The sequence below is a fragment of the Gastrolobium bilobum genome, unplaced genomic scaffold (genome assembly GCF_033153095.1).
Source record: "Gastrolobium bilobum isolate Gb01-03AN ecotype WA unplaced genomic scaffold, APGP_CSIRO_Gbil_v1 utg29939, whole genome shotgun sequence".
Classification (NCBI taxonomy): Eukaryota; Viridiplantae; Streptophyta; class Magnoliopsida; order Fabales; family Fabaceae; genus Gastrolobium; species Gastrolobium bilobum.
In genome coordinates this window covers 53,540-67,477 of record NW_026899343.1, presented here as the reverse complement: position 1 = coordinate 67,477, position 13,938 = coordinate 53,540, and the positions used below count along the sequence as shown (strand labels likewise).

Here is a 13,938-nt window from a genome sequence, read left to right as displayed (position 1 = left end):
TTTACAATTCTTATTATTAAATTAATTTTTATTAATTTAACAATTATAATTTATTTAAATTTAATAATTAATTGATAAATATAATCTAATAAATTATATTCACTAAAATCAACTATAATTAATTAAAGGTTTGTTTTTTCTAAAGTTATTTTAGATAACTTTATTTAATGTTCATCAAAATCACATCGTTTTGGAACGAAAATCATGGTATTTTTATAATTTTAATTTATTTTAAGGTTATAATAGTCTTTATCATTTTAATTTTTCAACCTCAAAACACGTCGTTTCGATGAACATTGGATAAAGTTGTCTAAAATAACATTATATATATTTTTTTAACATTAATTTAATAGCAAGAGGTAACTTTAACCTCTGCTTTCCCTCGTTATCATACGATGTTGTTCGAATGTACGGAGTTTATTAACGTTACATTGTTTTTTTTGGGGTGAAATCGAAGAAGCTTAGAAGAAGAGAAAGAGAGCATTAAGATGGTAAGGTTGAGATCATCAGCGAGAGCAAAATCTGAGTATGAAGCTCTCAGAGACGCTCGCTTGTTAGAGAATCAGGTATCCCTCTCTCTCTCTCTCTCTCTCTCTCTCTCTTTGATGGGTTCTTTTGTGTTGAGTTGTTGTGAATGAATGAGTGAATGGAATTGTATTGTGCAGGCTCGTTTGGAGTCTCTGGGTGTTCTGAATAGCATTTCTCAGCTTCGACAAGCCTCTGCTCAACGCAAGAAACCTCGCAACAAAAGGGTTTACGGTCTCACCCCCTTGCGCCGCTCCCAGCGAATCACCGCCGCCACCGCCACGGCCACCGCCAACCACCTTCCACCGCCTTGCTCACACCCTTTGAGAGACAGTTCCACCCACCCATTGTCCCCAAAACAAGGTTTTCACCTCAATTTTTTTTTCTTTTTTTTTTCTTCTTTTCTCTCTGTTTGGTAGCCACGAAATAATGGGGGGAAAAATGTATTTAAAAAAAAAAAAGTTTCTCACCATGCCTTATTATTATTATTATTATTAAACACTCATTTTGATTCTCCAATAATATAAATGACATGACATTTGTCTACATTGGTCCTCCATTTAAAAATTAATGTAATGAGTTTTCTCTATAATAAGGATTAATTTGACATCCTTATCTATTTTTTGAATAAGTAACATGATATATTTGTAAATGAAGGAACATATATATGTGTGTGTGTGTGAGAGAGAGAGAGAGAGACTATGCATGTATATTAGTCTTTCTTTCAAGCACTGCTTGTTTTTTGTTGATTTTGGTGTGGATTGTGATGGTTTGCTGCATTTTTGTGACAGAGAAGGTGACTTCATGTGAAGGGGAAGAAGAGAAGAGGGTTTTTGTGACAGAGAAGGTGACTTCATGTGAAGGGGAAGAAGAGAAGAAGAGGCCTGCCAATGCACCGCTTGTTAAATTGAGAGATCTAGAACTTCAGATTTCAGCAGAGAGTTCTGCTCAGCACTGCCAATGCATAGTGTGAGTGTATTTGCCTCATAGCTAATGATACCTATAAGGACAAAAAGAATATGGCTAATTCTTTAACTTATCATTAAGGAATCTTGTCCACCTATTCATACCTCTCTTTAGCCATTAAGGAGATATATTTTACACATCCATTATAGAGCTGATACCCTACTAAATTCTCTCTACACAGAGCCACCATGCCGAACACAATATTTCCCTTGATTCTCAACCTTCTTCCGTGACACTACTCACTATGACTCTTTAGTGAACATAGATTTATACCTTTATTTTGTAAATCAACATCACATTAACATACTACACCCGAAACAACATCATCTCCATCACCCAAACCAAACAGCTAAAGTAACACGTAGTTAAGCTAAAGATAAGGCAACTAAATTGGGTGAAATTGCATTAATAAAAATTCTTGGTGTCACATTTATTTGATGATACACATTAAGTGAACTCTCCTCATACCTGTACTTAGAGATCATATTTGTTATAAAATAGTAGTTTCCTTTCGTTCTTTTTAAGACAGCAAGAATTAATTTATCTTACACCTAAAGTTTGTATCTTCAGAAAATTCTAAAGGTGGAAACAAGTACAAAAGATAGGAGAATCCCAACCAAGATCAAGATGTAATCAGCAAATAATTTCTAACTTGGTAGAATTTGCCTTTATTTTAGATTTGTCTTCCCCATTTGTTTTCTTTATGAGGAACAACTTTCATAGATGTATATGTAACCTGTTCTGGATACTCGAAGCTATACCAGTCTAACTACACTCTTCCCAAATCCCCAAAGGTAGAAAACCACTTTACAGTGGAAAACTCTGCTGATTAAACAGTTTTTAACAGTTCTACCAAATTACCTCTTCGTCAATAATTTCCCTTGGCAATTATTCCTGTTCAAGAAAATCTTCTTGCTTGTTTAGATTAATTTAATTTAGGATAAAAATGTAAAAAAAAGGTTTTATTTTTTGTGGAAATTAAAAAAAAATTAAAATAGTCATTCACAAATAACTGTAAACGTGGTCATCTTTTCTATTTTTACACAAGAAAAAAATATTAATTGATAGTCCTAGTTTAGTTTAAGATTAACATGTGAATTATGTCAGCATTTTTCCCATTATCATAGGATGTTGTTCGAATGTACGAAGTTTATTAATGTTAGATTGTTTTTTGGGGGTGAAATCTAAGAAGTTTAGAAGAAGAGAAAGAGAGCATTAAGATGGTGAGAGTGAGAGCGAGAGCAAAATCTGAGTATGAAGCCCTCAGAAACGCTCGCATGTTAGAGAATCAGGTATCTATCTATCCCCCCTCTCTCTCTCTTTGATGGGTTCTTTTGTGTTGTGTTGATGTGAATGAATGAAATGAATGCAATTGTATTGTGCAGGCTCGTTTGGAGTCTCTGGGTGTTCTGAATAGCATTTCTCAGCTTCGACAAGCCTCTGCTCAACGCAAGAAACCTCGCAACAAAAGGGTCTACGGTCTCACCCCCTTGCGCCGCTCCCAGCGAATCACCGCCACCTCCACCGCCAACCACCTTCCACCGCCTTGCTCACACCCTTTGAGAGACAGTTCCACCCACCCATTGTCCCCAAAACAAGGTTTTCACCTCAATTTTTTTATTTTTCTCCTTGCTCCTCTGTTTGGTAGCCTATAAAAATGGATTTAAAAAAAAAGTTTCTCACCATGCCTTATTATTATTATTATTATTAAATAGTCATTTTGATTCTCGTATAAAATTTATGACATGACATTTGTCTACATTGGGCCTCCATTTAAAAATTAATGTAATGAGTTTTCTCTATTTTAGGTATTAATTTGACATCCCTATCTATTTTTTGAATAACTAACATGATATATTTATAAATGAAGGAACATATGTTTGTGTGTGTGTGTGTGTGAGAGAGAGAGAGAGAGAGAGAGAGAGAGAGACGATGTGAGTATATTTGGAAGACCAAGTGACTTTTTTATTCTTTCTTTCAAGTACTGCTTGTTTTTTGTTGATTTTGGTGTGGATTGTGATGGTTTGCTGCATTTTGTGACAGAGAAGGTGACTTTATGTGAAGGTGAAGAAGAGGAGAAGAGGCCTGCTAATGCACCGCTTGTTAAATTGAGAGGTGTAGATCTTCAGATTTCAGCAGAGAGTTCTGCTCTGCGCTGCAATAGCAAGGGCAGAGGTAGTATCTACAATCCAGTTCTTGGGATATGCTGCCATTTTTGCAGGTCCATTCTCTAGCTCACTCTCCCCCCATTAAAAACCAGAGTTTAATTTAATATTTTAGTTTTTATTAGAGAGATGTAATATAAAACCATTAAAGGCACATCACTTAATGACTTGAACTGTTGGGTGAGATGGTTGCTTATTATGGTATCAGAGCCTCCGTAACCACAGGATCACGAATTCGATCCTTATCGCCACTCACTTTCTAGTGGAATTAAGTCAGTACAAGGTAGAACCAAAAAAATAGGTCTGTGTGATATCCACACTTCAAGCCCAAAGAACTCTTGCTAAGAAGTGTGTTAGAGAGATATAATATAAAACCATTGAAGGCTCATCATTTAATAGCTTGAGTTGTTGGGTAGAAATTGTTGCTTTACAGTTTTGTTTGGTCACAAAGTTTGTTATTGGAGGTAGAAGGTTCGCAGTTTGTGCTTCATAGAAGCTACACTTTCAAAATGATGATAATGTGTTTGGTCATTTCTCTGAAATTTGGCATGTATCATATCTGGTCAATATTATATCAGAAGACGAAAATGGAAGAAAGATGATTTTATTAATGGTATTACAGAAGATATTACAAGAGGAAAACCTCTTCTAAAGAGGCAGTCCCCTCCCTTTAAGAAACTCTGAACCGAATTCAATTTTTATTTTTATTTTTTTTCAAAAAGCCCCCTTCTACAGTTAGAGCATTCCATTTATACATCAGGCTAAACCTCTCCCCTTAAGGCCTAACTAAATAATCACCTAATTACAAGCCTAACTGCCTGATACATTAGTTACGACTAACTTGGGCCACTTATTAATACCCTTAACTAACTACTCCCTAATATAGGTCGTTACAACAAGTGCATTGTATTTGGAATAAGTGGTGTGTGTGTGTGTGATTGTGTTTGGTATAAGTGATGATGACATTGCATTGCAAAACACAAAATGCAGGCAAAAGAAATTGTGTGGCGAAGAAGACTGCAAAAGATGTGGCAATTTTGATGTGAAAGAACCATGCCTGGGTCAGATTTAGAATGGTGTCTTATTTTACATTCTTTCTGCACTAGTTCCACAATGTTTTAACAGTTTCATTCCTAACAGGAAAGACTGATTGTTCAGTCTGTCACTCTAGCACTGGTGTTTTTTGCAGAGCCTGTCTCGAGGTTCGGTACGGCGAAGGTAAGGAGAAATAGTTAAGCCAAAGATAAGGCACTAAACAAATTAAAATTGCATTAATCTTGAGTCAGCTTTTGCATCAATTAAGATCAGCTCCCTCCCCAGGCAATCTTAAGAGCATGGTCTCACATGTATTTGATGTTAGATATATTTAAGTGAAGATATATTTAAGTGATATAATCTTGGTTGTTCCCTGCACCTTGTGGTCAGATTTGTTATAAAACGATGGCTTATTTTTCATTTTTTTAAATACAGCAGAGGTAAACTATCTTATGTTCTAAAATTTGTTTCTTCAGAAAATCATAAATTGTGCTTTGAACTCAATTGTGATATTCTATAATAGAGCAACACTTATTAAAAATTGCTCACATTGATAATTTGAAACTGTTCAATTTGGTCCTGTTTCAGAAATAGAGGAGGTGAGAGAGAACAAGGGATGGATGTGCCCACATTGCATAGAAGAGAAAGGAATAAAACCTTACTGGATATGTAACAGGTAGTGCCATTAAATTTTAGCACCTGCTTAAGTTTTTGGGTTTGGATACTGTAAATAGTCATGCATTGATTGTTTATAGAATTCCTTAAAGAGGATTTTTTAGATCTGATTCAAGATACTATTTTCTTTTTACCTTAATTCATATGTAGCTCAATATGCCTGAGGAAACGAAAGATTCCTCCAACTGGAATAGCAATATATAGAGGTTAGTCTTTCTGTTGTCACTTCATTTTTCTTGTTATGTTGTGATTGCTATTTGATTGCAAATGTCTTTGTAGTGAGTCTTGTACGTTTTTCTTACTTCTTTTCTTTGGCTGAATGAACTGAAGCTCGGGAAATGGGATACAATTCAGTGGCACATCTACTAATGGAAGAACTTAAACGTGCAAACTTGTACAAAAGATATGGGATTCCCATGTAAGATCAAGTTGTAATAAGCAGTAGTAGAGTTTGCCTTATTAATATTCTAGACCAATGTTAGACTTCCAGTGGCACTCATTTGCCTTCATTTTAGATTTGTCTGCTCCATTTATTTTCTTTGAGGAACAACTTTCATTAGTTTATATGTCACCAATATTGGATCTCTATTAGTCTCACTATACTCTGCCCAAATTCCCAGTATTTTTAGATGCAAGTGAACAGGCACTGTCTGTCCCAGCTCTGAAAGATTGTTCCATGAATGATTTCTTGCCATTGACAAATAACACGCAATCAAAGAGTGACCTAATGAAATGAGACCAGATACAAGAGTATATACAATTATATATTGTTTAACCTGTAGTCTTATATATATATATATGTTGGTGGGGTGGGGTACAGGCATGAATAGTGAATACAGCATCTATAGTATAACTTCTGTCTTGAAATATACGATATCCGCGATTCCTATCAATTTTTAATCCATTTTTAATCCAATATACAAATGGATTGGTTCTGTTATGTTAGCTATATGTTGTGTATTATGAACGAGTTCTACAGAAGGTGGTAAAATGATGTCTTGAGCAGTTACATATCCACATCCCAATAGGGGCGGCCATATTTGTTCAATTTATCTCTTTCAACTTGGATACCGTGAGGCGGACCTTGGAGCGTTTTAATATAAGAATTAGGTATTCGCAAATCCTCCAGACGTAAAGCGTGCAGGGCCTTGAACAAGTAAGTGTAATTCCCCCTAAACAATAAAATATATTGACATGAGGAGGAATATATTTACTAGTTATATTGTCGGCAATCGACGACGTTCTTCAAACCAGTCATAGACTTTATTGAGATAGGTAAACCAATGAACCCCCCATAGAGCCGTATACGAGAATTTAGGTGTTCTAACTTTTTTAAAATCTTTTTACACATAGATATTTAAATTTGAATAGCCTAGACAAAGTTGAATTAATGAGTTCAAGTAACACACCTAATCAATTAGATTGACAGTCTTTAACTTATTTTGCAATTTTCAATCAAGTTATCAATCACACAAACATACAAGTGTTACTATTTTACTCAAGGTCCCTATATGTCAAAAATGAATTTCGTAATTATATACGTAGCTACAAACTTTCTTACACAAAAAGTAAAATAACTTACGTCCAATAATCAAAAATCAGTTTGTGTTACAACACTTATATCAGAACAAGTAAACCTATTACGACACTTTTAATACAACATAACAGAATTGTTAAACCTGTTGCAACACAATTATAATACCATAAAACTATTACGACACTTTTTAATTCAATAGTAAACATCTATAGCAGTTTAAATCAGAACCAGTGTTACTTTCAATCTCTATGCAGAAAATTAAGAAATCAAATTAGAGAGAAAGACACACGATATATCCTGGTTCACGCCCCTTAGTGCAATGGGATGCTACGTCCAGACTGAAGTACTTGTAGATATTTTATTGATCACAAAAATAATGTTATACAAATACGCATCTCACACACAATTAATAAAAATACCAAAAACTATCCTAGTGCCTACATTGCTCGAAGCTCCAAGAATCCTCTCAAGCCGAACCTAGGAGTTCACTAACTTCTCTCACACAAGAACTCTATACTCTCTAGTGGATTCTTGATGCTGCAAGTCTTGAGAGACACTCTCAAGCCAAACAAAAGATCACCAACCCTCTTGGTTGCACCCAACACACCTAGGACAGAATTCTCACACACATAGACACACCACTTTAATACATAATACAATATTAAGATTTATCACAAAACATAATATCCAAAATTACAGTGTCCTATCACACTAGACATATACATTAAGCACAAATCAAGCTCTAAAAATATATGTCAAATGCAAAGATTCAAGATAATGATGTATGTATCAAAATCTTTAAAATTAATGCATCAAGGAACTTGGATATCTCACAAGAAAATCACTAAAACAGTACACAAACCAAGAATTATAAGTTTCAAGAATATACCGCTAAAAATCCCAAAAATCATGTTTGAAATGGTTACTCAAGAATCCTCAAAATTTCAAAACAATGAATAATAGAGGAGTTTGAGTTTTTCAGAATATACCATAATAAAGTCCCAAAATTATTGTATCAAAGAATCTCAATTTTCAGCGAAAAAACATATTGGTGTGATAGGGCTCTTCAACTTTTGTACCATGAAACTTGCTTCAAATGCTTCAATCTTGAAGAATGGTGAAATGATTTCATATTGCCCCAAGCACACTAAAAAATCGAGCAAAGGAGCAACAAGAACACCAAGTGTTTAGGGTTCTTGCTAACAAGATTGTTGATGAAAAGATTAGGGGATTTTTTGGGTGGAAGATGATTAGAATAAGAGATTCACTATCACACACTCATAGATCTTAAAAGGAACTTCAATGATTCAATTTTTGGAAGATGAAGATGGTTCTTGAAAGAAGGTTTTTTGGAAACTTTAAAGAGAGAGGCTTTCTTCGAAAAGAGGGAGTGATTTCTAAAAAAGCGAGTGAGGAAAGAACTGAGAAATGTGTTTTAAAAGAGTCACAACCCTACTCGTTATAGTGAGCTGAGCAGCGAGCTAAAAACATCATCTCGCTATAGCGAGGGTTCCAACGAGCTGACCCCTTAAACTTGCTAAAATAACTTGCTATGGCGAGATAAATAACGAGCAACAACTTTCAACTTTTAAATCCAATTTTTAAAATACTCAAAACTCTCAATATGAAATGAATTAAATGTATGTTATGCATTGGAGCTTAGAATGATACTTAGTGGTATAAAAAATGTGTTATAAAGAAATCTAAAAACCTAACCAAATACTTTGCTTCACATCTTCAATTTGAGATCTTCTAAACTTTGGCATCATCAAAACTTTTTTCTTGTTGTTTTTCTACTCTATGAGTAGGAGATCCTTCAATATATAATGGTGGTACTGAGATTTGAAGTTATGATCTCATGCAGATTATCAAAATTCGTTACACTAGACCAATCCTAATGACTTTGCATATGGATATTATTATGCTTTAGCTTTTCCTATGAAAATTTAAGGTAATGCCTTGGAGAATGAATGAATATTAACGAGTCAAGAATGAATGAATGAATGAATTGGAGAATCAATTTTTAATAATTATAGAATGGGGACTTTTTGCATCTTAACATAATTGAGGATGATATTTTATCATAATATCTTAAATATTATATAGGAAGAGTAGAAATAAGAGTAAGTCCCGAGGCTTATGCATTTATAATCTTGCTAGATGTCATGATTTGTTTATTATATAAGCGGTACTAAGGCTTTTAAAAAGAAAATTTTAGTCGTATTTCCATTCTTCTTTCATCACTCCATGTCTGTATAAAGCGACAGAATTGAAGTTTATGTGCATGGATAAAATATTTAATTAAAGAGAAAAGTGTGTATCATTTTAAAGGACATAAAGTTGTGTCATTTTAAACGAGAGAAAGAGATAAATCATGAAAGAGAAAGTGGAGGGAAAAAGTTTTAAAAATATGAGTCTCACCTTTTTGTGATAGTGAAATGATGTAAGGTGTCATTTAAAATGACACATATTTTCCCCTTAATTAAATGAATTATAGTAAATACAAAATGATGTGTATATGTAGTATTATTTAAAAAAGAATTTTATTAATAGAAATTTGGATTCATGATTGTCGCAATCGTCCTTAAATATGTTAAAACTTGTCTCTTTGTAGGAGTGTCCTCGATGGACAATATGTGGAAGTTAAAATTGTCAACATCTGGCAGGCTATTCAATTCTAGAAAAAAATTGAAACAAGAAACAACTTGAGTAGTTATTTATATATAATAAGGAATAAATTACCAATCAGGGTGGCTATTCATGCAAAAATAGAACATCTTAGAACTAGAGAACTGAACAACAAATTGAAACAAAATAAAAACAGGAACAAATCCAAGTAATACATAACATGAGGAGGAGTTATTATTATATGCATATAGACAAATGTAGCATCCTGTATATTAGATAGTATAATGATGTATGGCTTTATATGTACTACTTTGCATATTAAGGTAATCATAGGGTATAAAGGATTTTGTACTAATTAGTAAGAGGCATGTTATATTTACAAATTTTTTTATTTACAAACTCTTACAAACTACACTAAGTACGATCGGTCATACTTTAATCATGCAGTGTACAACCGGTCGTACTTAGTGTAATTTGCAAAAAAAAGTTTGTAAACAGATCCTATCGCAATTAGTAATATCACAAGGGCTGCATTTGATGACATTGAAAGGAGTTGCTGATTTACCATTGGAAATCAAAGGAACTATCAAAGAACACTGCACAATTGGTGGATTAAAACGACTCCTCTTGTACCATCCAAACTTCATTCTCATTGTAAGATCCAAATTTACAGCCAAGTTGTAAATCCCAGCACGTGTCTCCTCAATATACTCACCAAGTTGGCAAGTTGTGAGATTAATCAGAGTGTGTCCTTCAAACACTACAGGCTGAAGGAAGCTAGTGTTCTTGTGGCCTTGGTCAAAGGGTGTCAAGCTCACATAAGCAAAGTCATTATCTTTATACCAAGCAATTGCTCTGATCACTCTGTAGTACACTATGATGTGTTTGTTGGGGTTTCTCACTGTGATGTTGACCTTGAAGTTGTAATATAAGGTGGTGTTGTTGGTGAGGTTGAACTGCATGAGTGAGGCCTCAGTTACATAGAACTTGACCTGTGAAGGGGAGATATCTGAAAAGAAAATGATGGTCATGAACCAAAGGAAAAAGATTGAATTACAACCTATGTTGATCATGCATCCGATGCTGCAGCTGGGTCTGCAACACATCTTGAGAAGCTGATTTGTGATAGTAATGATTGGTAGGAGAAGCTCTAGGCGATTGATGAAATATGGTGCTACATGAATATAATGTCTATGCCTATTTATAGGGTGTATGTATGGTATGTTGCTTGTGGTTATCTAGGATATTTCCTTGCATTATACAAAGTGCAGATTCATTGACTTGTAAGTATAAAGAATACTTTAATTTGGTTCTAGGGATAAAGTATATAGCATTATATTTGAAGATTTTAGAAATTATTATAATCATCACTGCTATGTTGCATCGACATCGATACGGGACACGACATCTCATGACACTCCGATATGTTAATTCTAAAAAACGTTAGATTTTGACATATTAGGACACATTTTGATATTAAATAATATTTTTAATTTATGTAGTGTATATTATATTTAATATTCAATAATTTAACAAAAAAATAAAACTAAACTTATAATACCCATCAATTTTGCAATGAAACATAAGATGTAAATATTTATTATTATATTTTAAATTGAAAATTCTCATACATTCAGTGAGATTTATTCAGTATCTATTTTTAATTTTTATTACATCAGTTTGGTAAAATATCGATCAACTTTTTTATGATATATAATGAAATTTCAAATATTATAGATGTCGGAACGTGTCAGAGTGTCGTATACGACACTTCTAGTTTTTTAAAGTGTCGATGCAACGTAGATCATCAGTACTATATATATATATATATATATATATATATATATATATATATATATATATATATATATATATATATATAGTTAGGATCATTTTACACCGGTATAAGTTATATTTTTAATCTTGATTGTTGATCCTATATATATTTAACAATTTTGATTTATTTGATATTCGAGCTGTTAGATGCAAACAAATCAACGATCATGTAAGATTTATTATTCTTATATAAATTTACAAGTTGAGTATTAAAAGTCTGTAACATTTTTTATGCAATGTAATCGCACCATGTAAAGTTAGACTTTCACATTTTGGGAAAAGGATAAGGACAAAGCAAAAGCAAAACTTATATATTTGCAGAACAAAACTGAGCTGTTCAAGACAAATTTTAGCCATTTTTCTCTCATCAAGAGTAGAGGACAATCCCACCTGACTCAACAGAAGTAACCACTGAGTCTTGGACAATTACCTATGTACTTTCCCAGAAAATGAAATAGCAATGGAAAATGTTCCATTAGAAATTAACAATTAGCATTGCATCATTCAAAACTTGTTCTGCTAGTAGGATATTGTCCTCGGTGGACTATAAATTAATGGAAGTTAAAATTGTCAGCAAGAAACAACTTGAGTAGTTTTTTATATATAAAAAAGAATAAATTATCAATAAGGGTGGCTATTCAGTTTTACTTTTATAATAAACAATTAACAATTTGATGCTTATCGTGTGGAGGGTTCCCTACTTTGTTGACGAAAATGGAACAATAGTTTATTAAAAAATTGAAAAGAATTCATTTGAAATAAAATAAAAAACTCCAAATGCAAAGAAATTAATTATTTCAATTTTTGATTTGCAAAAGCAATAAATCAGTGTCAACATCAATTGTTCCTCTACCTTTGAAAACGATTCATTATGGTACAAGGCTTGTCCTCTAAACATAGATATCAAGCACAAGAACCAGAACTAGAAGAACTGAAATAAGTCAACAAAGGTTGGCAATTGGCTAAGGGTTTGGTCCATATCCTTCAAGGGCGTGAGTTTAAATCTCGTTAGCTGATGTGAGGACTTTGTTGGTGGGTGATATGTAATCCTTTCCAGAAATTCTCAAAGAAGTTGGGAGAGTCTTCCCTGACCCTAGTGGGATACCGGTGTCTAACTCCACTTAAACTTTTTGTTATCCAAAAAAAAAAGAACTGAAATAAAATTAAACATGAACAAATCCAAGTGATCCATAACATGAGATAGTTTTTATTATATGCATATAGCCATATCCATGAAGCACTTTGTGAGAAATTGAGTACAAATCACTTTGTCAACTCAAATTTCTTAAGATTTAAATGATTCATATTAATCTCCTGAATAACGATCTACAAAGAAATAAGGGGTGCTGCATTTTGTAACACTGAAAGGAGATGCTAATGTACCATTTGAAATCAAAGGAACTCTCAAACGACGACACTGAACAATAGGTGGATTGAAACGACTACTTTTGTACCTTCCAACATAATTGAATCTAATTCGAAAATCCAAATCCACATCCAAGTCATTGTAAATCCCAACACGTGTCTCCTCATTATACTCACCTAGTTGTTTAGGTTTGAGATTAAACACACTATTTCCTTCAAACTGCACTTGAAGGAAGCTAGTGTTCTTTTGGCCTTGGTCAAAGGGTGCCAAACTCACATGAGCAAAGTCATTATCTTTGTACCAAGCAATTGCTGTGATCCCTCTATAATCCACTATGACCTTCTTGTTGGGGTTTCTCACTGTGATGTTTACCTTGTAGTTGTAATATAAGTTGTTGTTGTTGGTGAGGTTGAACTGTGTGAGAGAGGCCTCAGTTACATAGAACTTGAGGTTTGAGGGTGAGATGATTGTGAAGAAGATGATCATAAAAAGTATGATCATGAAAATAAAAGCAGAGATTGTCAAACAGCAGCGGGAATTGCAACACATGGTGAGAGGCAATTATGATAGTGTGATATATAATTGGTAGGAGAAGTTTTAGGTGATTGATGAAAATATGGTGTAACAAGTATGTTTATGCCTATTTGACTATTTGTAGGGTGGAATCATTGATGGGTTTGGTGTATGATATGTTGCTTGAGCTTTTCTTAGATTTCCTTGCAATATACAAAGTACATTGGCATTGACTTTTGAAACCGTGTGAAGAACTATTCAATGGTTTGAGTAAAAGGAAACTCAAATTTGGTTGTACGTAGAGATAAAGAATAAAAAAATTGGATTTGAAGATTTTAGAAATTATTATAATCATGGTACCTCCCTTTAAAAAACTATCATAGCTTCTTTTAAAAAATAATAATTTATAGGTTGAGTAATAAGGGTGAGAATGGTTTTGGAGAGTTTTACAAAAATCCCCAATATTCCCTTCCCCTATTTTTTTAAAAGGAAAAATTATTCTCATGCAACATAAGATAAGTTTTCTCTCCTACACAGTTTTCGGTAATTGTGTCACTTTTTTTTCTTTTTTCTTTTATTTTTTATTTTTTCAGGTGGTGAAACTCACAAATTTATCTCTATGACATGAGATAACTTCTCTCCTTTCAAATAAGATTAATAAAACCCTTTTTTAAATTCACAAATTAGGGAAA

General features: G+C 33.3%; 3 protein-coding genes across 3 annotated transcripts; 1 reads left to right on the top strand and 2 right to left on the bottom strand.

The window, feature by feature from the left end:
* The first annotated feature begins 433 nt into the window (after positions 1-433).
* Positions 434-5,963, top strand: LOC133289771 (uncharacterized). The gene is made up of 11 exons (XM_061487769.1): positions 434-566; positions 666-888; positions 1,317-1,494; positions 2,684-2,783; positions 2,877-3,090; positions 3,535-3,712; positions 4,647-4,717; positions 4,797-4,874; positions 5,280-5,367; positions 5,517-5,572; positions 5,697-5,963. Exons 1-11 carry the CDS (start codon positions 489-491, stop codon positions 5,786-5,788), a joined length of 1,356 nt encoding a protein of 451 aa, XP_061343753.1. The 5' UTR covers positions 434-488; the 3' UTR covers positions 5,789-5,963.
* Positions 5,964-9,641: 3,678 nt separating this feature from the next.
* Positions 9,642-10,562, bottom strand: LOC133289768 (NDR1/HIN1-like protein 10). Its single transcript, XM_061487766.1, has 2 exons — positions 10,074-10,562; positions 9,642-9,695 (listed from the first exon to the last, which is right to left on the bottom strand). Exons 1-2 carry the CDS (start codon positions 10,560-10,562, stop codon positions 9,642-9,644), a joined length of 543 nt encoding a protein of 180 aa, XP_061343750.1.
* A 2,111-nt stretch (positions 10,563-12,673) lies between these two features.
* On the bottom strand, positions 12,674-13,219 carry LOC133289767 (NDR1/HIN1-like protein 10). The gene has a single exon (XM_061487765.1). The coding sequence runs from the start codon at positions 13,217-13,219 to the stop codon at positions 12,674-12,676; it is 546 nt and encodes a 181-aa protein (XP_061343749.1).
* Between the last annotated feature and the right edge of the window lie 719 nt (positions 13,220-13,938).